This window comes from Scardinius erythrophthalmus, assembly GCF_964197995.2.
Source record: "Scardinius erythrophthalmus genome assembly, chromosome: 7".
Lineage (NCBI taxonomy): Eukaryota > Metazoa > Chordata > Actinopteri > Cypriniformes > Leuciscidae > Scardinius > Scardinius erythrophthalmus.
Window position 1 is genome coordinate 44,663,794 of NC_138227.1, and position 27,426 is coordinate 44,691,219.

Sequence of the window (27,426 nt, forward strand, 5' to 3'; positions counted from 1 at the left end):
GACATTTATTTCAGCATAAAGCATACTAAAGCAGAAATCACTTGACAAAATGTAATTGGGTTTCTGCCTTCCCAAAGATTTTTATTAAGAACACTTCTGTTGATCTCGGTTTCACATCCTTCCTCTTTCTGGACCTCTTATGACTTTCTTTCACAGTATAATTTTGGAAATAAGAAGTGAAACGACACAGAAGCTAATGGGATTCAGGTCCTGAAAATGTAAGAACTTTAAAATGAAAAGTAAGGTAAACTGTGTCGAATCAGCACTATAGTCATTAAGGGGAATCAAGAAGACCTGCTTTGTGATTATTTGCTCTGCATTTACTTGGAATTCTTTAAAGGTAAGGTTTCAAACAATCAAACAAAACTTAATTAAAAAAAAAAATCATCTGACTTAATTCGTTCTGCTTTGTTGACGTTACCCATTTTGATTAAGTTCATTCATTTTTTGTACAACTGTTCCTTCAATCATTTAAAATAATTGTTTCTTAATTTGAGATTCTCTGAAAACAATAATGCTCTATTTGAGAGAGTTTTCAATCAGGACAGAGATCTTTCGTAAGGAAATAAGGCTCTAGTTTGTTTAAGTATACGCAAACAAGGTTCTGATATTAATTTAGACAACCAGTTGTCATTGCAAAATGAAGCAATTAAGCTTCCCTCCTCACCGAAAAATATAAGTATTCTTATCTTTACTAATTAAAACCTAAACATAAGTGACATGTCAAAGTCTGTGTGCATCCCATATATTTCATATAAAAATTTGGGGTGAAAAGTATTAACTTAATTTTTCTTAGGCAACAAATTTCGACCCTTTTCGTAAGTATAGAGACACCTAATTATATTTTAAAAGAATGTTTCGTACTCTGCAGTGTGCATACAGTATATCCAAAGTGTTTGCTCAATGCACAGGCTTTAATTCTGTGTTCTCTGCCCAATGACTCAATGCTTTATTAGCCTCAGTATTACCTGCGTAACACCATTATCACTGCACTTACACTGGTGTTTCTCTTTCTTAGGAAAACTGAAGCTAAGAAAAGTCAAGAATTACAACTGGATGATTTACTCCATTTAAGTGATTACAACAGAGTGAATCTTAAAAATGTCAAAGAGAGAACGTGGTTTGTGCTTTAGTAAATACTGCAGTTTGACGTCATGGCTGCTTTACTGCTGTGTTTTCATAAATCTTGTAAATGGATACACAGTAAAGAACTGCACCGTCAGAGGGGCTTTGAAATATGCAGAAAATATAAATGTGCTTTGTAACAAGAGGTCCCTGCATTTTGTACCAGGGAATATACCGGACAAAGCCACTCATTTGGACATTTCTGTCAATCTCATACAGAAGATTAAAAAGGAGAATTTCTCTCAGCTGTCTAATCTTAAAAATCTTTCTGCACAACACAACAAGATCTGGGAAGTGGAGGAAGGTGCGTTCAGCAGTTTGGTGGCTCTTCAGGAGTTAAATCTGGCCTGCAACAAACTGACGGAGATCTTGGGAGGAATGTTTCAGAATCTGGGAAATCTCACCGTCTTGCATCTAAATGAGAACTTAATCACAAATATCAACTTCTCTGCGTTTTCACCCCTGATCAGTTTGAGAAAAGTAAATCTGACAAGAAATAATCTGAATACAATAAGCAAAGTTCAGCCGCTATTTTTATTACCACAATTACAGGAAGTGCACATTGGGTTTAACGGCTTCACCTCGTTTCAGTCCTCGGACGTGTCCAACATATCTCTGAGACTGAAAGTCCTGGATTTATCTAAAAATCCTTTGAAAGTGTTCAGTATCACTGCAGATATTTTCCCTCTCCTTGATAATTTGATCTTGGCTTTCATTTCTGAAAACATGACATGGGATGTGCAGGACAAAAGGTATCTAAAAAGTGTGCAACATCTAAATATAAGTGGAATACAATTGCCCCTGGAGAAGATCACAGATCTCCTACAGACTTTCAACTCTTCTTTGGCCAGCCTGAGGCTTCACTCTCTGGGAGATGTAAAAGTGCGAGCTTTGATTAGGAACGTCTGTCTGATTTCGTCTTTGAGATTTCTAGGCTTGCAAAGGAACAACATTACATCCATATCAAAAGACGAGATGCAGTTCTGCACACAATTAACCGAACTAGATCTCTCCCACAACAGACTATCCAGCGTCCCTGCTATCGTCAGCAGCCTACCAGGTCTTCATCTTTTGGACCTCGCCTTCAACAAAATAACGAACATAGGCTGTGTTGATTTTGCCAACTTAACCCAATTACGAACCATTCAGATTTTCGGTAATGAAATATCTCTTATTGAGGACTTTGCTTTTAAAGATCTGAAAGCCTTAGCAACTCTACTGATTGGATCTAACAGACTTCCCAACGGATATTTTAAAAAAGATCTTCATAAACTTGAGAGTTTGGATCTGTCAAATAACAAGCTGGACTCTCTCCGTAGGGGAGATTTTGAGTCCTTAAAATCATTGAAGAATTTGTCTCTGCCAGACAATAAAATATCGAATATTGAAGCGGGGGCCTTCGATGGATTGACAAATTTAACTTTCCTGAATTTGCAATCAAACAAGCTCTCTCAGAGTTCAATAAAAGATTCTGTGTTCTCCAGCCTCCCAAACCTGAAAACACTTCTGTTGAACAATAACCATATTTTATATGACAATCAAAAGGCTCTTGCACAACCACCCTTTCAAAATCTGGGAAAGCTAAAGACTCTGAACATTTTTAGCCAAATTAATACAGGAATGCGCTATTTACCCCCAAACCTTTTCATGGGACTGCAGTCTTTGGAAGTACTTCAAGCAGAGAATCTTAATATAAATTGTTTACATCCAGACACATTTACGTACACTCCTTCTCTGTTGGAACTGGATCTCAGCAGGAATAATTTTATTTCACTCACAGCAACAGAATTTCTGCCACTCCGGGTCCTCAAGACACTCCACCTGTCCAAACTTGGCTTGCAATCTTTGGACTTTCTCATAAACGCAAATCTCAGTAAACTGCGTCTGTTGCATGCAAGCAAGAACTCAATATCAGTCGTTAATGAAACTTTGATCCAGTCTCTTCCAACACTGATTTACATCGATCTGCAAGCTAATTCTCTCTCATGTGACTGTAGCAATGCCTGGTTCGTCAACTGGACCATACGTAGCAATGAGACACAAGTTGACAATGGTTATGAACTTGCATGCAATTACCCAGACAAACTCAAAGGACATAAACTCCTGGATCTTGATGTAGGTTCATGTAATGTAGATGTTGGTTTTTTCTGTTTCATTTCCACAACCACACTAGTGTCACTGACCCTCCTCGGCTCTTTTCTCTTCCACTTCCTCAAATGGCAGGTTATTTATGCTTACTACCTTCTACTTGCTTTTCTCCATGATAACAAACAGCAGAGAAAGCTCAATGGTTTGCAGTACGATGCTTTTATTTCCTATAATGTTCATGATGAATTGTGGGTAATGAGGGAACTGTTACCTCAGTTGGAAGAGGAGCAGGGCTGGAAGCTGTGTCTGCATCACAGGGACTTTGAACCAGGCAAACCGATTATGGATAATATTGTTGATGGCATTTATAATAGTCGCAAAACCATCTGTGTGATTAGCCGTCACTACCTGGAAAGTGAGTGGTGTTCCAGAGAGATCCAAGTCGCTAGTTTCCGTCTCTTTGATGAGAAAAAAGATGTTCTTATCCTGGTATTCCTGGAGAATATTCCAAGTCATCAACTGTCTCCGTACTACAGAATGAAGAGACTCATCCAGAAGAAGACGTATCTCAGCTGGCCTAAACCAGGAGAGGACACCAGGGTCTTCTGGCAGAAGCTGAGAGTGGCTCTGGAAACCAAAGACACCTCGGAAGAGTAGCATCCTATTGATTTAGGGGTCATCTAGGGGTCATCTAGTGGTCATCTAACTGTGTCGAACTGAAGAAAATATTCTGCAACTTTGTTTAACTGCTTTTATTTTATTAACTGCTTTTTTCCCTACCTTCCTAGACCATGATTGATTATAATTATTTCCTCTTTTCCTAATACACCTTTACGGGTAACACTTTATAATAACTGCACACTATTAATCATTAGTTAAGCATTAGTAAACAGTTAATTTATCATTTATAAAGCATTAATAGACATTAATAAGCAGTTTATAAATACAACTATAAATGCTTTATTCCTGATTTATAAGCATATCTACAATGTGTTTAATAAATTGTATCGTATGATCAAGTCATCATTTCTAATAAGCAGTTGTTTAGGAGTTGTCAGTCATTCATAAGATCATTTAGAAAGTGTGAGTAAATGATTAATAAACTATTTAAATGTACATTCATACATCTTATTATTCAGACATATAGTAATAGTTACTTAGTGTGTTAATATATGCTTTATTAACATATATTTCTACTATAATTCAGGGTTAATTCAGGTAGTTATAAAGCATTTAGTAGAGGTCAGTTCACTATTTTTGTGAGCTCATCTAAAGTGAGGACTAGTTATGCCTTGTAAATCATTTATAAAGGAGATTTAAAGGCTGTTAAATATTTCTATGTTCTGTATCACTGTGTGTGTTTGTTTCCTTTTTCTGTTTAGAAGATCAGTGAGTCTTTAAATCTCCTTTATAAACGCTTCTAATCACTCCGCCCAAGTAACGTTAGCTGTGCTCCTGCGCCTAGTTAGAATATAGTTCCCAGTATTTATACGATTAAAAATGGTCTGTCTCATATAGCCTTGTTATTTGTACACGCTGTGACTATACAGATCACAACATGTAAATAGGAAAATGTTTGCATTATTTTGTCACTTATTGGGATTAGTATGCTACCATTATCCATTTACATCCAGTCTTTGTGCTAAGCTAGGCTAGCGGTGGGTGCGTCAAATAACACTTACAGAACGCACAGAAATGAAAAAGGTATGTATGGACTTATCTAACTCTGGGGGATACTGAGAATAAGCTAAAGTCCCAAAAAGTCGGAGTGTTCCTTTAAACCTGTTAACCTTTGCCGGTGCGCCGGCGCACTGAAGCGTTTTTTTTGTTTAAATAGTTCAAAGTTACTATCAGATTAAATGTTATTACCTTTACAAACTATACATCATTAAAAAGATATGACTCAAGTTTCAGTATTTGACCACTATTCATACTTTGCACGTGACGTCACAAGTACTGGCTGGCGGGCAAGAACGTCGTTCTCCAGAAACGAAACCCAGTAAACTAATCAAGGGTCTTGCCAGGACGTCACTAGTTTTACTATACAAAAGTTGGTGTTTTGAGGTGTAAACGACATGCCAGATAGTTGTTGTGCGATTGGATGCACTAACCGCAGATGAGATAAGCCGGGGTTATGTTTTTACCGGATCCCATCTGATAAGGAGAATTCAGAGAGAAGACAACTATGGATACAGGCTATCAGACGTGCAACCGTTTCAGGAAATGGGACCTGGCAACCTTCACAGTATACACGTCTGTGCAGTGATCATTTCATCAAAGGTAATTTCAACATTTGTTTGAATACAATGGGTGTATGATCATGTCATTAATCGTGTCTTTAAGTTACCCTGTAGTTTCGTCAATCAACACCACCAGCTGGTTCAGAGAGTCAGCTGTTTGTGTTATGAGTCTAAGCTAGGCTAAAAGCTGTTGACTTTTGCTAACAACAAAAGTGTGTGATAGGTTGTTTTGAGGTTTGTGATATCTATGGTTTTCAATGAGAACCAAAGATGACCCAACAGTAGAGTTAGATTATTTAGCTATTATATTATTTTATTTTATTATTTCAGGTGCCAAATCTGATTGACCTGCTGTCCCCTGATTGGATTCCATCTGTCTTCTCTCACACCCCTGCCACCAAAAAGAGGAAATGGGAGAAAGACAAAGAGAACGGGAAAACGGTTTGACTTTGAATGTTGTATATTGAAATGTATTGCTGTGACATTTACTTTGCATGTGTCACATTCACCGTCTGTCATCGTCCTGTCTTCACTACAGTTCCCAGAATCTTCCATCATCACCTGCACCTGCTGTTCATCATTATCATCATCTCCTTCACCTGTGTTCCAGTTATTATCATTATCTGCATCACCTGTCTTGTGTTCATCTATCTGTGTATTTAAGTTCCCCTCTCACTCCTTTTCATGTCGGTTATTGTTTGAGCACACGCTCACTGTTTCGTGTTTCTCTTTATTATTAATAAACCTTGCTGTTTTGTATCTTCGCCTACCTTCATCTTCTTCATCAACCCTGAGACGTTACAGAAAAACCGACCAAGGAAATGGATGAACGCCTCAAATTCATCCTCGTGGCTCAGGAGAACCACGATTTATCAAGTTTCCCCAGGAAGTTTGTGGAACTCGCCCTCAAAAGCACTTTGGAGGACGAAACCCTCAGCGTGCTGTTCCGGGTCGGGGTCACTCTCCATCAACATCTCAACCTCCCAGAAACCACCGGACTGAGTTGGAGAGAGACTGTGTTCCGGTGTCTGGTGAGTGTTGCGTCCCGGTCCGGAACGCCACCGTCTCCAGCCATCTTCGCCACGCTATCCATCCTCATCCATAGTCCAGCCGAGCCTGCACTTCACGCCAGTCCAGACGAGCCTGCACTTCACGCCAGTCCAGCCGAGCCTGCACTTAACGCCAGTCCAGCCGAACCCGCACTTCACGTCAGAGCTGCCGAGACCAAGGCAGTATGCGTCGTGCCCACCACCTCTGAGACTGTGAGCGTCATGCCCGCCGTGCCTATGACATTGAACGTCATGCCCGCCGTGCCTGTGACAGTGAGCGTCATGCCCGCCGAGCCTGTAAATCTCCTTTATATCCAGCACAAAGCCCTCTTCATCGCTGGTCCTGCCCAGCCCAAAGCACATGCTCAGAGCCCTCATCGCTGCCCAGCTCAGAGCCCTCTTCGCCGCTGGTCCTGTCCAGCTCAGAGCCCTCTTCGCTGCTGGTCCTGCCCAGCTCAAAGCCCTCTTCGTCGCTGGTCCTGCCCAGCTCAAAGCCCTCTTAGTCGCTGGTCCTGCCCAGCTCAAAGCCCTCTTCATCGCTGGTCCTGTCAAGCCCTGACCCGCCTTCACCGCCTGTCTCATCCAGCCCTGACACGCCTTCGCCACTGGATTCCTCCTACCCGGAGCCTAAGTCTGTTAACCTCCCCAAGAAAAAAATTTTTGGGGGGGGCAATAAGCCTTCACCGCCATGGCCACCCGAAGGGTCCTCACTGCCATGGCCACCCGAAGGGTCCTCACCGCCATGGCCACCCGAAGGGTCCTCACCGCCATGGCCACCCGAAGGGTCCTCACCGCCATGGCCGCCTGAAGGGTCTTCTCCGCCATGGCCACCTCCTCAGCCTGCTTCGCCATGGCCACCTCCTCAGCCTGCACCGCCATGGTCTCCTCCTCGTCCTGCACCGCCGTGGCAGCGATACCATCCTGGAGTCTCCTGTCTGTCATCTCCCTGTCCACCCTCCGGTCACAGACTCCAGGATGCCCACCCCCCCTCCCGTGTTCTGCCTTCTGCGGCGCGGGTCGCCCCTAGCGGGAGGGGGGAGTAATGTCACATTCACCGTCTGTCATCGTCCTGTCTTCACTACAGTTCCCAGAATCCTCCATCATCACCTGCACCTGCTGTTCATCATTATCATCATCTCCTTCTCCTGTGGTCCAGTTATTATCATTATCTGCATCACCTGTCTTGTGTTCATCTATCTGTGTATTTAAGTTCCCCTCTCACTCCTTTTCATGTCGGTTATTGTTTGAGCACACGCTCACTGTTTCGTGTTTCTCTTTATTCTTAATAAACCTTGCTGTTTTGTATCTACGGAGATCAGGAGAACCACGATTTATCAAGTTTCTCCAGGAAGTTTGTGGAACTCGCCCTCAAAAGCACTTTGGAGGACGAAACCCTCAGTGTGCTGTTCCGGGTCAAAGTCACTCTCCATCAACATCTCAACCTCCCAGACACCACCGGACTGAGTTGGAGAGAGACTGTGTTCCGGTGTCTGGTGAGTGTTGCGTCCCGGTCCGGAACGCCACCGTCTCCAGCTATCTTCGCCACGCTATCCATCCTCATCCATAGTCCAGCCGAGCCTGCACTTCACGCCAGTCCAGACGAGCCTGCACTTAACGCCAGTCCAGCCGAACCCACACTTCACGTCAGAGCTGCCGAGACCAAAGCAGTATGCGTCGTGCCCGCCACCTCTGAGACTGTGAGCGTCATGCCTGCCGTGCCTGTGACAGTGAGCGTCATGCCCGCCGTGCCTGTGACAGTGAGCGTCATGCCCGCCGAGCTAGAGACTGTCAGTGTCATGCCCGCAGAACTTTTGTTTTCATTTATCCCGCCGAGCTTGAAGCTCTCTTCGCCGATGGTTCCGTCCAGCTCAAAGCCCTCTTCGCCGCTGGTTCCGTCCAGCACAAAGCCCTCTTCATCGCTGGTCCTGCCCAGCCCAAAGCCTTCCCCGCTGGTCCCGTCCAGCACAGAGCCTTCACCGCTGGTCCCGTCCAGCACAGAGCCTTCTCCGCTGGTCCCGTCCAGCACAGAGCCTTCACCGCTGGTCCCGTCCAGCACAGAGCCTTCACCGCTGGTCCCGTCCAGCACAAAGCCTTCTTCGCTGGTCCCGTCCAGCACAGAACCTTCATCGCTGGTCCCGTCCAGCTCAGAGACCTCCTCACCTCTGGTCCTGTCCAGCACAGAGCCCTCATCGCTGCCCAGCTCAGAGCCCTCTTCGCCGCTGGTCCTGTCCAGCTCAGAGCCCTCTTCGCCGCTGGTCCTGTCCAGCTCAGAGCCCTCTTCGTCACTGGTCCTGCCCAGCTCAAAGCCCTCTTCGTCGCTGGTCCTGCCCAGCTCAGAGCCCTCTTCGTCACTGGTCCTGCCCAGCTCAAAGCCCTCTTCGTCGCTGGTCCTGCCCAGCTCAAAGCCCTCTTCATCGCTGGTCCTGTTAACCCTCTGGGGTCTGGGGGGTTTTTGGGGTCCTTGAGATGTTCTGACTTGCCCTGACATTTGTGCTTTTTTCAGTTGCTTATAAACATATTAATGGCAAAGGTGTAAATTCACTCTATTTAGCACAAACAGGACTACCATAATATGTGAACAACTTGCATGTACATGTTTGTATTTTTGAGAGAATAATGTTTATGCATGGTTTTTGAAAAAACAAAAAACGAAAGTTTCTTTATCTTTGAAATAAGGCCACAAAACACATACTAAATATGTGTCAATAAGACTTTTGACCAATGGATGTCGTTGCCTATAGTTTTTTCTTCAAAATCATGTGAAAATCATCCTGCCTAATCATTCACATAACACAATACATTGATTTAAATCTTGTAAAACACTTTTTGTTTGGAAAGGCCATATGCGGGTGGGCGTGATTCACACCTTAGGAGACAATGGGGCCCGCATAATGAGGCTGCATACGTAATGAGCCTTTCATTCAGGTGTGTGACTGAGCCACAAGAATGCAAGGACAATATATATATATATATATATATATATATATATATATATATATATATATATATATATATATATAACATTATAAGCTTATTTGATGTGGCAGTATTTTACAGTAAAAACTTTATAATCTATCCGATTTTGTAGTCGATTTTTACACATCTCAGTATAGCAATCGAGTTTGATAAAAGCTGTTCATTCATTCATACATAGAAACGCGATTCATATTTAAACAGTCTTTTTTCCAGCTGTAGTAGCTCCACAACAGCGCGTATCTGTGCGTTCATTCATTCATAGAAACGTGAATCGAACAGGATCGATTGATGTATAACACAAGCATATAAGATATATATTTTTTTTTTTGACTGATAAGGAAAAAACGAGCCTATCGCGCCGGCGCGATAGCCGACCTCAGGGGGTTAAGGCCTGATCCACCTTCACCGCCTGTCTCATCCAGCCCTGACACGCCTTCGCCACTGGACTTCTACCCAGAGCCTAAGTCTGTTAACCTCCCCAGGATAATTTTTTTTGGGGGGGGGGGGCAATAAGCCTTCACCGCCATGGCCACCCGAAGGGTCCTCACCGCCATGGCCACCCGAAGGTTCCTCACCGCCATGGCCGCCTGAAGGGTCTTCTCCGCCATGGCCACCTCCTCAGCCTGCACCGCCATGGTCTCCTCCTCATCCTGCACCGCCGTGGCAGCGATACCATCCTGGAGTCTCCTGTCTGTCATCTCCCTGTCCACCCTCCGGTCACAGACTCCAGGATGCCCACCCCCCCTCCCGTGTTCTGCCTTCTGCGGCGCGGGTCGCCCCTAGTGGGAGGGGGGAGTAATGTCACATTCACCGTCTGTCATCGTCCTGTCTTCACTACAGTTCCCAGAATCCTCCATCATCACCTGCACCTGCTGTTCATCATTATTATCATCTCCTTCACCTGTGGTCCAGTTATTATAATTATCAGCATCACCTGTCTTGTGTCATCTATCTGTGTATTTAAGTTCCCCTCTCACTCCTTTTCATGTCGGTTATTGTTTGAGCACACGCTCACTGTTTCGTGTTTCTCTTTATTATTAATAAACCTTGCTGTTTTGTATCTTCGCCTACCTTCATCTTCTTCATCAACCCTGGGACGTTACAGCATGCTCATCCAGTGTTTTTTTCCCTAATTTGTGTCGCTCTCGTATTGAATTCTTTCTTAATAGTTCATTATTAGTTGATCTCCCTGCACAGTAAAGTATGACCAAATGTAATTATACAATATTAGTTCTATATATGTGACAAAAAAATGTCATTGTGTCCTTGTAAACAAAAGGTATGAGCAGCACAGCAGAATCCAAATCAAGAGGATGGAGGCGGAAAAGAAACAAGATGCTGTGGATGTCCTCTTGGAACTGTCTTCAGGAGAGCCTGTGCCACAACAGTGTTTCAGCAATCACTGCAAAGTTGCTATTGCAAAGCTACAGCAGGAGTGTGATGACCTCAGGGAGGAAAACTGCAGGCTGAAAACCAAATTAGGAACATTGGACGAACAGGCTTTTGCAAATGACAATGAAAAAGTGAAAGCACTGACTGGACTCCCCACGTTTGCCAAGCTGCAAGTAGTTTTATATAGTGTTATTTCATGTCTTCCGACACACGCAACCCTCTCTCCTTTCCAACAACTTCTTTTAACTCTTATGAGGATGAAAATGAACCTGTCCCTTGCTCTACTTAGTGTTCTCTTCCAAATTTCGATAGCGACAGCAAGCAGAACTACCCTTGACATGCTACATGCAAAGCTTGTCCCATCATTTTTATTTTGGCCACAGAGAGAAGAGCTTCGGCTGTCAATGCCCATGATATTTAAACAAACTTACCCTACATGTGCCTGCATAATTGATTGTTTCGAATTTTTTATAGAAAAACCCAAAGACTTAGAAGCAAGAGCACAAACATATTCGACCTATAAACATCATCACACCATGAAATACCTAATAGGCATATCCCCACAAGGAACAGTCATATTCATATCTAAGGGATGGGGAGGCAGAACATCAGACAAACGTGTCACAGAAAATTCTGGGTTTCTGGAATGCATCAGTGCAGGTGATGTAATACTGGCCGATCGAGGGTTTAACGTGGCAGAATCTATTAGCTTGTATAATGCAGAGGTGAAGATCCCAGCTTTCACTAAAGGAAGGAAACAATTGAGCCCAGTAGAGCTGGAGTCCACGTGGACTTGCCGCAGTAAGAATCCATGTAGAGAGAGTTATCGGTGAAACAAGAAACCGATACACTATACTTCAAAGTACTATTGGTATCCAGATGTGTGAAGCTGAACACCCCAAAGGGTTAACAGTTTTAGACAAAGTAGTCCATGTGTGTTGTGCCCTTACAAATGTGGCACCCTCAATTATTCCTTCTGGTTAAACACTACATTAATACAATGTAAATATACAATGATTTATTTATACAAACACACACTGTAAATAATAATAATGATATGACATTTTATATATTACAATAATACATGTATTACATTTTCACTTTAAATTCCTATGTACATTGCATTTATTTGTATTCATCTGTTTTATTTATCTATGTATGTGCATTTTATTTATTTATTGAATAAATCTGTATTTGTCTAACAGTACGATTCAAAATTCAGCACTTTTCTTTGTGCATGCTTGCGTTTTGCCAATTCCTATTTGCAGACACTGCACTTCCAATTCAAAACACTAACATCAGTAGTCTGCAAACAACTTCTGTGCATGTACAGTCTCTTACAGATTCCTGATGTACACTCTATTTTGTCATCAGTATCGAGAACATGCACACCACAGTAACAGCCTTCAGATGATTTGGTGGCATCATGTGATATTTCTTGAACAGGTGCTATACATTTTTTTGCCAATAGCTCACACATGTTTGGATAAAAGTGTGAACCTTTCCACGCACAGTTTCAAAGAAGACTGTATCCGGTATAATTCTCTCAATGTGCACTTCTCCTTTGCCATCTATCCCTGGTCCCCAAACAACAAAATCACAGTTGCAAAGTGAATTTGTGTCTGCACTTGGTAAAAGTACTGGTGGTCCTTCTTTAAAGGAACACTCCGACTTTTTGGGACTTTAGCTTATTCTCAGTATCCCCCAGAGTTAGATAAGTCCATACATACCTTTTTCATTTCTGTGCATTCTGTAAGTGTTATTTGACGCACCCACCGCTAGCCTAGCTTAGCACAAAGACTGGATGTAAATGGATAAGGTAGCATACTAATCCCAATAAGTGACAAAATAATGCAAACATTTTCCTATTTACATGTTGTGATCTGTATAGTCACAGCGTGTACAAATAACAAGGCTATATGAGACAGAGACCATTTTTAATCGTATAAATACTGGGAACTATATTCTAACTAGGCGCAGGAGCACAGCTAACGTTACTTGGGCGGAGTGATTAGCGCAGCACACAGTGAGCAAATCGAACCAGTCCCTCATTTTCCACAGCAACCCAAGCTGTCAGAGGCGGTTCATTCAAGCTGTAGGAATGATGTACCTAACATAGAAAAAAGGTTTTAGTTAGATAAAGTCTATTATTCACAAGCACAGTAGCCTGTTAATATTTTTTAAATATATATATATATATTTTTAATTATAAATACATTTATATTTTTTAAAGCTACACATTTATTTCCTTTTTTAATTAGTCTACCATATATGTTTACCTGTGGCATCACATGGGTAGACAAATCAGACGAACTGCAAGCTATGTGTCCAGCTGGGTTTACTTCAGTGACAGTCATAAATTCTCCTGTCATAGAGACAGTTGACGTGCATTTAGACTGATGATTCGCTGATGTTATGTTTCATGTCAATCATGTAATCTTAACATAAACGTGCTTACACGTTCGCCAGCTGGTGGCGAGAACGCGTTCATCTGTACGTGATTTGATACGATATGAGAAGAAGAATACATGGAGAATCAAGCTGTCATTCGCCGGCAGGCAGGGTGTACATATTTAGATGAAGACTTCATCACACGATGGAACAGATGTCACTTTGTGTATAGCTACAAACATACATGCAAACATTAGCAAACGGGTAACGTTAGCTAGCTAACTAGTAACACTCACTTTTGCTTTGATTATGAAGATTCCTGTTTTTCACCTCCCATACGACAGTGTTGTTAACCCATCCACTCTTAAAAAAAAGATAGCTATCTGTACTTTTGTAGGCTTTCATTTTTTGTGCGGTGTAAGGTGACGGATTCTCTATAAGATATATGTAAATATCTCCAAACTCCAAGTCTGGTAGAGACTTTGCCAGCTTCAAAGCAATGATAACATCAGCGGGTGCTGTGTATGGATCACACGTTCTGAGTATGTTAATCTTTTCTTGATATCTAATTTTAACATTTGGTGACATATGGTCTAAATCAGGGGTGTCCAAACTCAGTCCTGGAGGGCCAGTGTCCTGCAGATTTTAGCTCTAGCCTGCCTCAACACACCTACCTGGAAGTTTCTAGAATGCCTAGTAAGACCTTGATTATCTGGTTCAGGTGAGTTTAATTGGGGTTGGAGCTAAACTCTGCAGGACAGTGGCCCTCCAGGAGCAGGATTGGACATCCCTGGTCTAAATAGTTAATTGATTGTAGTATTGGAAATTTAAAAGGCTGCAATTCCCCTGGCTGGCCACTGTTCGTCGCCATTTTGTCAGCGTTTGTTGCCCGGCAGGTATCCATGGTAGTCACGTGACTGCAAAGTATGAATAGTGCCGATTTTCTTTGACCACTTTAGAATGTATTTTTGAGCCATCTTGCATCCTCTTCACACCATGCCTCGATTGAAAACTTGTGTGCAGCACTAACATTATGTGTTTTAAAACTCTGCTGTGCTTTACGGCAGTTCTGGAATCCAGAAATTGTGAACGATGTCTCTAGACGGAAACCATGGCCAACCGCCGCTGCAAAATGTCTGCATGTAAAGCAAAATGCTGCATCCTTATCAACAGAATACTCCAGTCAGTCAAATTGGTCAAACCATCCAGACTGGAAGCTTCTTTGCTGGTTTCCAAACATCTAGGCTGGGTATTTACGAATAGGGCGTCTTGGTCCTTCATCTGGTTTCTGGCTTAAATCCATAGGCCCGTTAGCACTTGTCCTTGTGATGCTAATTTGAACGGAACTTGCAGTTGTGCTAGCAGCTGCGGCAAACGCATCAGCGGACTGCTCCGTGTCAGACTCAGTACAATTAACATCCGATTCTGAACCGTTGTCAACCTCGGGCTGAGGTAAATTTATGTTCTCATTTTCACTAAATCCTAAATAAATTACGAGATCGCTTACTTGGCAGAAGGAACCGCTCCATCTTTTCTTAACCCTCTGGGGTCTGAGGTGTTTTTGGGGTCCTTGAGATGTTCTGACATGCCCTGACATTCGTGCTTTTTTCAGTTGCTTATAAACATATTAATGGCAAAGGTGTAATTACACTATTTAGCACAAACAGGGCTATCATAATATGTGAGCAACATGTATGTACATGTTTGTATTTTGTATGTTTAGGCATGGTTATTGAAAAAAATAAAAATGAAAGTTTCTGAAATAAGGCCACAAAACACATACTAAATATGTGTCCACAAGACTTCTGAATAATGCATTTTGTCGCCTAGAGTTTTTTCTTCAAAATGAAAATCATCCCGCCTAATCATTCACATAAAACAATACATTGATTTAAATTTTGTAAGACATTTTTTGTTTGGAAAGGCAATATGCGCAGGGGTGTCAACGATCTAAAACCATCATGAATAATAAATAGTTCACACCTGAGGAGACAATGGCCCGCGTAATGGGGCTGCATACATAATGAGCCTTTCATTCAGGTGTGTGACTGAGCCACAAGAAAGAATGCAAGGACAATATATATATGATAGATTCACAGTTGTTGTTTTTTATCCACAAATTGTATAATATCCAAGGTAAACATTTCTAGTAATTGTGCAGTTAATTGTTCTCATACTGTATTTTCAGAAATTTTTGGAATATATTCTCTACCCAAATTTGTCACAAATAAAACGCAATAAAAATAATTTAAAGAGAAGGCTTATATTGACCTTTTAAGATTTTGTTTACATCTATCCTTGTATATATATATATTTTTTTTTTGTGCTATTTTATTAATTGTATAAAAGGTTATACATTGGAACAATCACTATAATAACATCTTAGTTGATGACTTTATTTTTGACAAAAAAAAAAAAAAAAAAAAAAAAATATATATATATATATATATATATATATATAAAACATATGAGCAGAAATTGGCAACATTATAAGCTTATTGTCACGGTTCATAAATCCATTGTTTCCTTCTCGTCTCGTGTAACTGTTGTTGTGTGTGTGTGGGTGTGTGTGAGTGGGCGTTACCGCTTAATTCCGGCAGATCAGCGATCCAGGTGATCTCATTCATCATCACCAGCTGCAGCTCATTCACACACCTATAAAACCTCACCGCATTCTCCTCTCTTTGTCAGATCGTTGTTTATGTCTATCGTGTGTGATCCTGTTCCTGTTGGCGTTCCTGTTCGTGTTCCCGTTCCTGTTTGTGTTGCCATTCCTGTTTTTCGTTCACTTCGATTACGTCTTCACCTGGGTCATCACTTCTGCACCACTTCACTTCACGGACATCTTCGCTGACCATACAGTCCCTGTGTTACCAGTTGCTTATCACCATCGGATCACTCCATCACTTTCAATAAATTCTGAGTTTTACTTGCATCTTTGCTTCTGTCTATTTGTAAACATGACACTTATTTTTAACCATCTCAGTATAGCAATAGAGTTTGGTGAAAGCTGTTCATTCATTCACACACAAAAACGTGATTCATTTTTAAACTAGTAGGCCTATTTGTGCCAGCGGTAGTAGCTACACAACAGCGCGCATCTGTGAGTTCATTCATTCACACAGCGTACGGACATTATTGCGATTAGAACAAAGCAAATATAGAACTGACCTATTCCCGGATCCGTTGCTCCTCGAAGTGAAACTTCCAGCACTTTATTAAGATAGTATTATTCCTCACAGCATCGTAAAGTACATGAGTCTGAAAGTGAACTCGCTGTGTGTGTTATCCAGCTGATGTGGGCGTTTCACAGGTTTGTATGGATCGCCTCAGATAATTTGCGTTTGAATAGCATGCGCTCTCCATGGGCGGGGTCACATTAAAACATAATGAGCTGAGATGAGAACGACTGACATCTCTCTCTTTTCATACATATTACATAAACTGTGAATATTTGTTTTTTATAAACAAATCACTTCATTTAAAAGACGAGAATTCAAGCTTCATGCCTGTGTGTCTGTATGCCTGTTTGACTGAGTATTCGCTGAGTTACAGTTCATTACAGTTCACATACAGTTCGCGTTTCAGAATGGACTTCACTAACAGAGAGAAGGCAGAACTCGCATCATGTTTATTTTTCTTTATTTGGCAAAAAGCACAACACTTTGTTTTTATTGTGAGTATAAAAAAAAATACACACTTAATAGGGGTGTCCATGGTTAACCGATTAACCGATTAACCGTTAAAAATTGCGTAACCGAGTGAAACATTTTGCTCGGTTAAGTGGCGTCAATGGCGTGCATTGAATTTAGTTGCAATAGATTTTTGCACCACCAGAGACCGCTAGACCAGTTTTCTAATATGAAGCGGGCAAAGAAAGCGCGCGTCCGAGAGTGAAGGCTGTGCGCGAGCCAGAAACAAACATAGTATCCGCGCCACTGATCGCAGCACAATAATATCTGTCTGCAGACAAAGAGCCACAGCGTTTTACCCCGCGCGTGCGCAGTTTCATCACAACAGTTTTACCCGCAGAGTCCGTTTACCGTTACATTAACCCATACAATTTGTATCATGCATTTCCTAAACATGTACTTGCTAATCAAACACTTTATATGAACAAACTTCTAATCTATAAAACACAATCGGTCTTCCGACATTTTACTATTGTGTTGATATGCGCGAGGGAGAGAGCAATACAGCGCTCGTGTTGTTTGAAGGCGGTGAGAGTGCGCGCACGCGCGGCCGGGGCTCTCTCACTGTTTGTTCTTATGCGCCCTGTCCACTGATCTAAATAATTAGTTGTTACGACGACTTATTTGTTCCCTCGTTTTAATAAATCGTGGACACGTTGAACTAATTCCCTCCCTCATTTTGATTTAACGAATTACAACGTGGCCAAAAACAGTTTGATACTATTAATTAGTGAATGCTAAAGACCTATTTTTTGTGAATTGGTGAATATTCAGGTGAATTATTTCGTGGCCACGAATTAATAATAATTATTAAACTGTTTTTCTTACCTGTGAAGATAGCTCTTCAGTGAAGGCCGACTATTCTCGTAAGTTACAGCTTTTTATTCCTTTTTTTTGTGTGTGTGTGAATTGGTGAATATTCAGGTGAATTGTTTCGTGGCCACGAATTAATAATACCTCAGCACGTTTTACAAGACCCTTCTCGATCGCAGCGGCAACAAGCACTTTTATCACTTGATTTAAAAAACGAAACATTTCAGCGCTAGATCGCCTAAAAAAAAACGAACGAAATGAATGCTCTGCTATAGTTAACTGGAGATGTTTTGTTTATTTGTATTGGTATTCGTGCCGCGAGATGTTTCAAAAGTGGTGGGGACAATATCGACCTTAGAAAATAGCGGTGGGCACAATTCCCACCCGCAAATTACGCCTATCTCGGGGTTGCGGCGCGCACACTATGGTTAACCGAGTATTAACCGCTAAGGGCCTCGGTTAACGGTTAATGAAAAACTTGAAAACGTGCAGCCCTAACACTTAACAGGATCGATTGATGTATAACACAAGCATGTAAGTTCAAAATCAACAGAGTATTTTGAATCTCTTTTGCACTGATAAGGAAAAAAACGAGCAGATCACGCCGGGGGTTAATAAAATTTGATTACATTATGAATGAAAAGCGTGGCAGCACTCATGTTCACGTGACATGCCACGTCAGAAGTCGCATATAAGTTACACACGCCGCACGCGTAATGAGAAAAAAAAAATGTAATTGTTTTCTTAAATTATTTTCTTATTTATTAATTAACACCAGTAACCACTCGATGAGTTGCACAGTTTTGAAAACGAACGTTAAGGGTTGTTTTAAGGACATGTTTGTGCATGCCCGTAGCCAGACACTCTGAAGCCGTCAAAGGCGATTCTAGACAAGTCAAAAAGTCGAGACAACGTCAACATTTCTGTGTCCACCACTCTAGTTCATCCAAAACAAACCAGAAAAGAGACTCAAAGTGCTAAATACCAGAATTATCCTTTAATGACAGAATTTTCATTTTTGGGTGAACTATCCCTTTAAGATTAGATGTTAGAAGTTAACGACTAATTTTAATCATATAAACTACAATGCAGTACATTGCATGTTAGCATGTTATATGGTTTAACATGTTATATGGTGTGTGGAGTAGGGCTGTCACAATTCCTCGATTAAATTCCAATAACATGCATTCGGTAAAGCATATAAAGTCGGATGGTTTTGTGTTTCAAAGTGTTTTGTGTTGCACTGTTGTCATTTATATCTAACTCCGTCTCTGCATATGCTGTGAGGTTGAGCTGCTTATAACCAGGGGTCTGTATGCGTGACCAAAATAAAAAATGCGCTGGGTAAACCAGTTCACACACAATTATACCAAAATGTCCGTTTTGTCGAGTATTTTTATAACATAAGAGCAGTCTTATGATGAACGTGAAGAGGTGTGAGAGAATGAGTCGCGTGTGAGACCCGCGTCTCTGTCAGCAGCGGCTGGTCTTAAAGAGACAGCAACCAATAAAGCTTTCTGTCAGTAAAGTTCATCAAAGAACAAAGGGAACAGAGAAAATTACCCACTGCTCTTGACTAAAGAACTTTTGTAGATTTAATAAGGATTATTCTAAATTTAATTTATAATTTATGCAGTGCAGACTGTTTGATAACTTTGTTCAATTTCTATATGTCCTACTTGTTAGACAGTATGGGCACAGGTAAATGACATTCATTTTATACTATTGTACTATTGAGACAATAACAAGTTTGCAGTAATGCTAATGTGGCATGACGAGGAGTTACTAAGGATCTAAGGTAAGGACTACGCCACCTGGGAATTCTCTACCCAGGAAAACCAACCTAATAAATAGGCTGCACAGATTTATTCCCGTAATAGGAGACGTGGATGAATAAGTTACTTTTTTTTATTAAAGGACACAAAATAAATAATTCAAGACAAAGACAATAAAAGGAAAATGTTTAAAATACTACAGCGCTCAATAGCACAAACCTCACAACATCAACACAAAAATAAATACACTTAGTCAAAAGAACTCAAAAATAAGACAACAGGACTGAGTGAGACCAGCGGGGGGGGGGGGGACACTCAATGAGCACCGCAACACTCAGTAAGTAGCACCAGAGATGCAAAAGAAAAACCAGAGCAATAACCACTTCAGTATCACCTTCACACCGGTGCACATCCACAGCACAGCACAAGATAATCCACAAGGCAAGCCCCGCCCCTTTTTGCTCTTGGACACTCAACCCCTAATGACATCAAATGACATAACACGTACGTAGAATAATTAAATACAATTCATAGACACAAATACAAAATAACAAAAATACAAAAATTAGCTAAACAAATGTCACAGGTCGGGGTGGAGCGCCAGCGGGCCGCCCACCCCTTCGCTTGCGTGCCGCCCCTGAGGAGCCGGCCGTGGACACGAAGGAAATGGCGGACACAGAATTCAAAATAAATATACTCTTTATTAAATAATAAAAACAATCTTAAAAAGTCTCTTCGGCATTCTCTTCATGCATCTCTTCGCATTTCTCAGCACCTTCGGACAGAGAGAGAAATGGACATAATCCACAGCTTCCGCGTTCTCTTCTTCAGCGTTCTCTTCGCGTTTCTCAGCACCTTCAGACAGAGAGAGAAATGAACATAATCCACAGCTTCCGCGTTCTCTTCTTCAGCGTTCTCTTCGCGTTTCTCAGCACCTTCGGACTGAGAGAGGAATGGACATAATCCACAGCTTCCGCGTTCTCTTCTTCAGCGTTCTCTTCGCGTTTCTCAGCACCTTCGGACTGAGAGAGGAATGGACATAATCCACAGCTTCCGCGTTCTCTTCTTCAGCGTTCTCTTCGCGTTTCTCAGCACCTTCGGACTCAGAGAGGAATGGACATAATCCACAGCTTCCGCGTTCTCTTCTTCAGCGTTCTCTTCGCGTTACTCAGCACCTTCGGACTGAGAGAGGAATGGACATAATCCACAGCTTCCGCGTTCTCTTCTTCAGCGTTCTCTTCGCGTTTCTCAGCACCTTCGGACTCAGAGAGGAATGGACATAATCCACAGCTTCCGCGTTCTCTTCTTCAGCGTTCTCTTCGCGTTTCTCAGCACCTTCGGACTGAGAGAGGAATGGACATAATCCACAGCTTCCGCGTTCTCTTCTTCAGCGTTCTCTTCGCGTTTCTCAGCACCTTCGGACTGAGAGAGGAATGGACATAATCCACAGCTTCCGCGTTCTCTTCTTCAGCGTTCTCTTCGCGTTTCTCAGCACCTTCGGACTGAGAGAGGAATGGACATAATCCACAGCTTCCGCATTCTCTTCTTCAGCGTTCTCTTCGCGTTTCTCAGCACCTTCGGACAGAGAGAGGAATGGACATAATTCACAGCTTCCGCGTTCTCTTCTTCAGCGTTCTCTTCGCGTTTCTCAGCACCTTCGGACTGAGAGAGGAATGGACATAATCCACAGCTTCCGCGTTCTCTTCTTCAGCGTTCTCTTCGCGTTTCTCAGCACCTTCGGACAGAGAGAGGAATGAACATAATTCACAGCTTCCGCGTTCTCTTCTTCAGCGTTCTCTTCGCGTTTCTCAGCACCTTCGGACAGAGAGAGAAATGGACATAATCCACAGCTTCCGCGTTCTCTTCTTCAGCGTTCTCTTCGCGTTACTCAGCACCTTCGGACTGAGAGAGGAATGGACATAATTCACAGCTTCCGCGTTCTCTTCTTCAGCGTTCTCTTCGCGTTTCTCAGCACCTTCGGACTGAGAGAGGAATGGACATAATCCACAGCTTCCACGTTCTCTTCTTCAGCGTTCTCTTCGCGTTTCTCAGCACCTTCGGACTGAGAGAGGAATGGACATAATCCACAGCTTCCGCGTTCTCTTCTTCAGCGTTCTCTTCGCGTTTCTCAGCACCTTCGGACTGAGAGAGGAATGGACATAATCCACAGCTTCCGCGTTCTCTTCTTCAGCGTTCTCTTCGCGTTTCTCAGCACCTTCGGACTGAGAGAGGAATGGACATAATCCACAGCTTCCGCGTTCTCTTCTTCAGCGTTCTCTTCGCGTTTCTCAGCACCTTCGGACTGAGAGAGGAATGGACATAATCCACAGCTTCCGCGTTCTCTTCTTCAGCGTTCTCTTCGCGCTTCTCAGCACCTTCGGACTGAGAGAGGAATGGACATAATCCACAGCTTCCGCGTTCTCTTCTTCAGCGTTCTCTTCGCGTTTCTCAGCACCTTCGGACAGAGAGGAATGGACATAATTCACAGCTTCCGCGTTCTCTTCTTCAGCGTTCTCTTCGCGTTTCTCAGCACCTTCGGACTGAGAGAGGAATGGACATAATTCACAGCTTCCGCGTTCTCTTCTTCAGCGTTCTCTTCGCGTTTCTCAGCACCTTCGGACAGAGAGAGGAATGAACATAATTCACAGCTTCCGCGTTCTCTTCTTCAGCGTTCTCTTCGCGTTTCTCAGCACCTTCAGACAGAGAGAGAAATGGACATAATCCACAGCTTCCGCGTTCTCTTCTTCAGCGTTCTCTTCGCGTTACTCAGCACCTTCGGACAGAGAGAGAAATGGACATAATCCACAGCTTCCGCGTTCTCTTCGCGTTTCTCAGCACCTTCGGACTGAGAGAGGAATGGACATAATCCACAGCTTCCACGTTCTCTTCTTCAGCGTTCTCTTCGCGTTTCTCAGCACCTTCGGACTGAGAGAGGAATGGACATAATCCACAGCTTCCACGTTCTCTTCTTCAGCGTTCTCTTCGCGTTTCTCAGCACCTTCGGACTGAGAGAGAAATGGACATAATCCACAGCTTCCGCGTTCTCTTCTTCAGCGTTCTCTTCGCGTTTCTCAGCACCTTCGGACTGAGAGAGGAATGGACATAATCCACAGCTTCCGTGTTCTCTTCTTCAGCGTTCTCTTCGCGTTTCTCAGCACCTTCGGACTGAGAGAGGAATGGACATAATCCACAGCTTCCGCGTTCTCTTCTTCAGCGTTCTCTTCGCGTTTCTCAGCACCTTCGGACTGAGAGAGGAATGGACATAATCCACAGCTTCCGCGTTCTCTTCTTCAGCGTTCTCTTCGCGTTTCTCAGCACCTTCGGACAGAGAGAGAAATGGACATAATCCACAGCTTCCGCGTTCTCTTCTTCAGCGTTCTCTTCGCGTTTCTCAGCACCTTCGGACAGAGAGAGGAATGGACATAATTCACAGCTTCCGCGTTCTCTTCTTCAGCGTTCTCTTCGCGTTTCTCAGCACCTTCGGACAGAGAGAGGAATGGACATAATTCACAGCTTCCGCGTTCTCTTCTTCAGCGTTCTCTTCGCGTTTCTCAGCACCTTCGGACTGAGAGAGGAATGGACATAATCCACAGCTTCCGCGTTCTCTTCTTCAGCGTTCTCTTCGCGTTTCTCAGCACCTTCGGACAGAGAGAGGAATGAACATAATTCACAGCTTCCGCGTTCTCTTCTTCAGCGTTCTCTTCGCGTTTCTCAGCACCTTCGGACAGAGAGAGGAATGAACATAATTCACAGCTTCCGCGTTCTCTTCTTCAGCGTTCTCTTCGCGTTTCTCAGCACCTTCGGACAGAGAGAGAAATGGACATAATCCACAGCTTCGGCGTTCTCTTCTTCAGCGTTCTCTTCGCGTTTCTCAGCACCTTCGGACTGAGAGAGGAATGGACATAATCCACAGCTTCCGGGTTCTCTTCTTCAGCGTTCTCTTCGCGTTTCTCAGCACCTTCGGACAGAGAGAGGAATGAACATAATCCACAGCTTCCGCGTTCTCTTCTTCAGCGTTCTCTTCGCGTTTCTCAGCACCTTCGGACAGAGAGAGGAATGAACATAATTCACAGCTTCCGCGTTCTCTTCTTCAGCGTTCTCTTCGCGTTTCTCAGCACCTTCGGACAGAGAGAGGAATGGACATAATTCACAGCTTCCGCGTTCTCTTCTTCAGCGTTCTCTTCGCGTTTCTCAGCACCTTCGGACTGAGAGAGGAATGGACATAATCCACAGCTTCCGCGTTCTCTTCTTCAGCGTTCTCTTCGCGTTTCTCAGCACCTTCGGACAGAGAGAGAAATGGACATAATCCACAGCTTCCGCGTTCTCTTCTTCAGCGTTCTCTTCGCGTTACTCAGCACCTTCGGACTGAGAGAGGAATGGACATAATCCACAGCTTCCGCGTTCTCTTCTTCAGCGTTCTCTTCGCGTTTCTCAGCACCTTCGGACTGAGAGAGGAATGGACATAATCCACAGCTTCCGCGTTCTCTTCTTCAGCGTTCTCTTCGCGTTTCTCAGCACCTTCGGACTGAGAGAGGAATGGACATAATTCACAGCTTCCGCGTTCTCTTCTTCAGCGTTCTCTTCGCGTTTCTCAGCACCTTCGGACAGAGAGAGGAATGAACATAATTCACAGCTTCCGCGTTGTCTTCTTCAGCGTTCTCTTCGCGTTTCTCAGCACCTTCAGACAGAGAGAGGAATGAACATAATTCACAGCTTCCGCGTTCTCTTCTTCAGCGTTCTCTTCGCGTTTCTCAGCACCTTCGGACAGAGAGAGGAATGGACATAATCCACAGCTTCCGCGTTCTCTTCTTCAGCGTTCTCTTCGCGTTTCTCAGCACCTTCAGACAGAGAGAGGAATGAACATAATTCACAGCTTCCGCGTTCTCTTCTTCAGCGTTCTCTTCGCGTTACTCAGCACCTTCGGACAGAGAGAGAAATGGACATAATCCACAGCTTCCGCGTTCTCTTCTTCAGCATTCTCTTCGCGTTTCTCAGCACCTTCGGACTGAGAGAGGAATGGACATAATCCACAGCTTCCACGTTCTCTTCTTCAGCGTTCTCTTTGCGTTACTCAGCACCTTCGGACAGAGAGAGAAATGGACATAATCCACAGCTTCCGCGTTCTCTTCTTCAGCGTTCTCTTCGCGTTTCTCAGCACCTTCGGACTGAGAGAGGAATGGACATAATCCACAGCTTCCACGTTCTCTTCTTCAGCGTTCTCTTCGCGTTTCTCAGCACCTTCGGACTGAGAGAGGAATGGACATAATCCACAGCTTCCACGTTCTCTTCTTCAGCGTTCTCTTCGCGTTTCTCAGCACCTTCGGACAGAGAGAGGAATGAACATAATTCACAGCTTCCGCGTTCTCTTCTTCAGCGTTCTCTTCGCGTTTCTCAGCACCTTCGGACTGAGAGAGGAATGAACATAATTCACAGCTTCCGCGTTCTCTTCTTCAGCGTTCTCTTCGCGTTTCTCAGCACCTTCGGACTGAGAGAGGAATGGACATAATCCACAGCTTCCACGTTCTCTTCTTCAGCGTTCTCTTCGCGTTTCTTAGCACCTTCGGACTGAGAGAGGAATGGACATAATCCACAGCTTCCGCGTTCTCTTCTTCAGCGTTCTCTTCGCGTTTCTCAGCACCTTCGGACTGAGAGAGGAATGGACATAATCCACAGCTTCCGCGTTCTCTTCTTCAGCGTTCTCTTCGCGTTTCTCAGCACCTTCGGACTGAGAGAGGAATGGACATAATCCACAGCTTCCGCGTTCTCTTCTTCAGCGTTCTCTTCGCGTTTCTCAGCACCTTCGGACAGAGAGAGGAATGGACATAATCCACAGCTTCCGCGTTCTCTTCTTCAGCGTTCTCTTCGCGTTTCTCAGCACCTTCGGACTCAGAGAGGAATGGACATAATCCACAGCTTCCGCGTTCTCTTCTTCAGCGTTCTCTTCGCGTTTCTCAGCACCTTCGGACAGAGAGAGGAATGAACATAATTCACAGCTTCCGCGTTCTCTTCTTCAGCGTTCTCTTCGCGTTTCTCAGCACCTTCGGACTCAGAGAGGAATGGACATAATCCACAGCTTCCGCGTTCTCTTCTTCAGCGTTCTCTTCTTCAGCGTTCTCTTCGCGTTTCTCAGCACCTTCGGACAGAGAGAGGAATGAACATAATTCACAGCTTCCGCGTTCTCTTCTTCAGCGTTCTCTTCGCGTTTCTCAGCACCTTCGGACAGAGAGAGGAATGGACATAATCCACAGCTTCCGCGTTCTCTTCTTCAGCGTTCTCTTCGCGTTTCTCAGCACCTTCGGACTGAGAGAGGAATGGACATAATCCACAGCTTCCGCGTTCTCTTCTTCAGCGTTCTCTTCGCGTTTCTCAGCACCTTCGGACTGAGAGAGGAATGGACATAATCCACAGCTTCCGCGTTCTCTTCTTCAGCGTTCTCTTCGCGTTTCTCAGCACCTTCGGACAGAGAGAGGAATGAACATAATCCACAGCTTCCGCGTTCTCTTCTTCAGCGTTCTCTTCGCGTTTCTCAGCACCTTCGGACAGAGAGAGGAATGAACATAATCCACAGCTTCCGCGTTCTCTTCTTCAGCGTTCTCTTCGCGTTTCTCAGCACCTTCGGACTGAGAGAGGAATGGACATAATCCACAGCTTCCGCGTTCTCTTCTTCAGCGTTCTCTTCGCGTTTCTCAGCACCTTCGGACTGAGAGAGGAATGGACATAATCCACAGCTTCCGCGTTCTCTTCTTCAGCGTTCTCTTCGCGTTTCTCAGCACCTTCGGACTGAGAGAGGAATGAACATAATTCACAGCTTCCGCGTTCGCTTCTTCAGCGTTCTCTTCGCGTTTCTCAGCACCTTCGCACTGAGAGAGGAATGAACATAATCCACAGCTTCCGCGTTCTCTTCTTCAGCGTTCTCTTCGCGTTTCTCAGCACCTTCGGACAGAGAGAGGAATGGACATAATCCACAGCTTCCGCGTTCTCTTCTTCAGCGTTCTCTTCGCGTTTCTCAGCACCTTCGGACAGAGAGAGGAATGAACATAATTCACAGCTTCCGCGTTCTCTTCTTCAGCGTTCTCTTCGCGTTTCTCAGCACCTTCGGACAGAGAGAGGAATGAACATAATTCACAGCTTCCGCGTTCTCTTCTTCAGCGTTCTCTTCGCGTTTCTCAGCACCTTCGGACTGAGAGAGGAATGGACATAATCCACAGCTTCCGCGTTCTCTTCTTCAGCGTTCTCTTCGCGTTTCTCAGCACCTTCGGACAGAGAGAGGAATGGACATAATTCACAGCTTCCGCGTTCTCTTCTTCAGCGTTCTCTTCGCGTTTCTCAGCACCTTCGGACAGAGAGAGGAATGAACATAATTCACAGCTTCCGCGTTCTCTTCTTCAGCGTTCTCTTCGCGTTTCTCAGCACCTTCGGACAGAGAGAGGAATGGACATAATCCACAGCTTCCGCGTTCTCTTCTTCAGCGTTCTCTTCGCGTTTCTCAGCACCTTCGGACTGAGAGAGGAATGGACATAATCCACAGCTTCCGCGTTCTCTTCTTCAGCGTTCTCTTCGCGTTTCTCAGCACCTTCGGACAGAGAGAGGAATGGACATAATCCACAGCTTCCGCGTTCTCTTCTTCAGCGTTCTCTTCGCGTTTCTCAGCACCTTCGGACAGAGAGAGGAATGGACATAATCCACAGCTTCCGCGTTCTCTTCTTCAGCGTTCTCTTCGCGTTTCTCAGCACCTTCGCACTGAGAGAGGAATGAACATAATCCACAGCTTCCGCGTTCTCTTCTTCAGCGTTCTCTTCGCGTTTCTCAGCACCTTCGGACAGAGAGAGGAATGGACATAATCCACAGCTTCCGCATTCTCTTCAGCGTTCTCTTCGCGTTTCTC

General features: G+C 43.8%; 1 protein-coding gene across 1 annotated transcript; it reads left to right on the plus strand.

The window, feature by feature from the left end:
- Nucleotides 1-1,101: 1,101 nt before the first annotated feature.
- Nucleotides 1,102-4,321, plus strand: LOC308693850 (uncharacterized protein; the record flags this gene model as incomplete). Its single annotated transcript, XM_081370942.1, has 1 exon — nt 1,102-4,321. One exon carries the CDS (start codon nt 1,102-1,104, stop codon nt 3,868-3,870), a length of 2,769 nt encoding a protein of 922 aa, XP_081227068.1. The 3' UTR covers nt 3,871-4,321.
- Between the last annotated feature and the right edge of the window lie 23,105 nt (nt 4,322-27,426).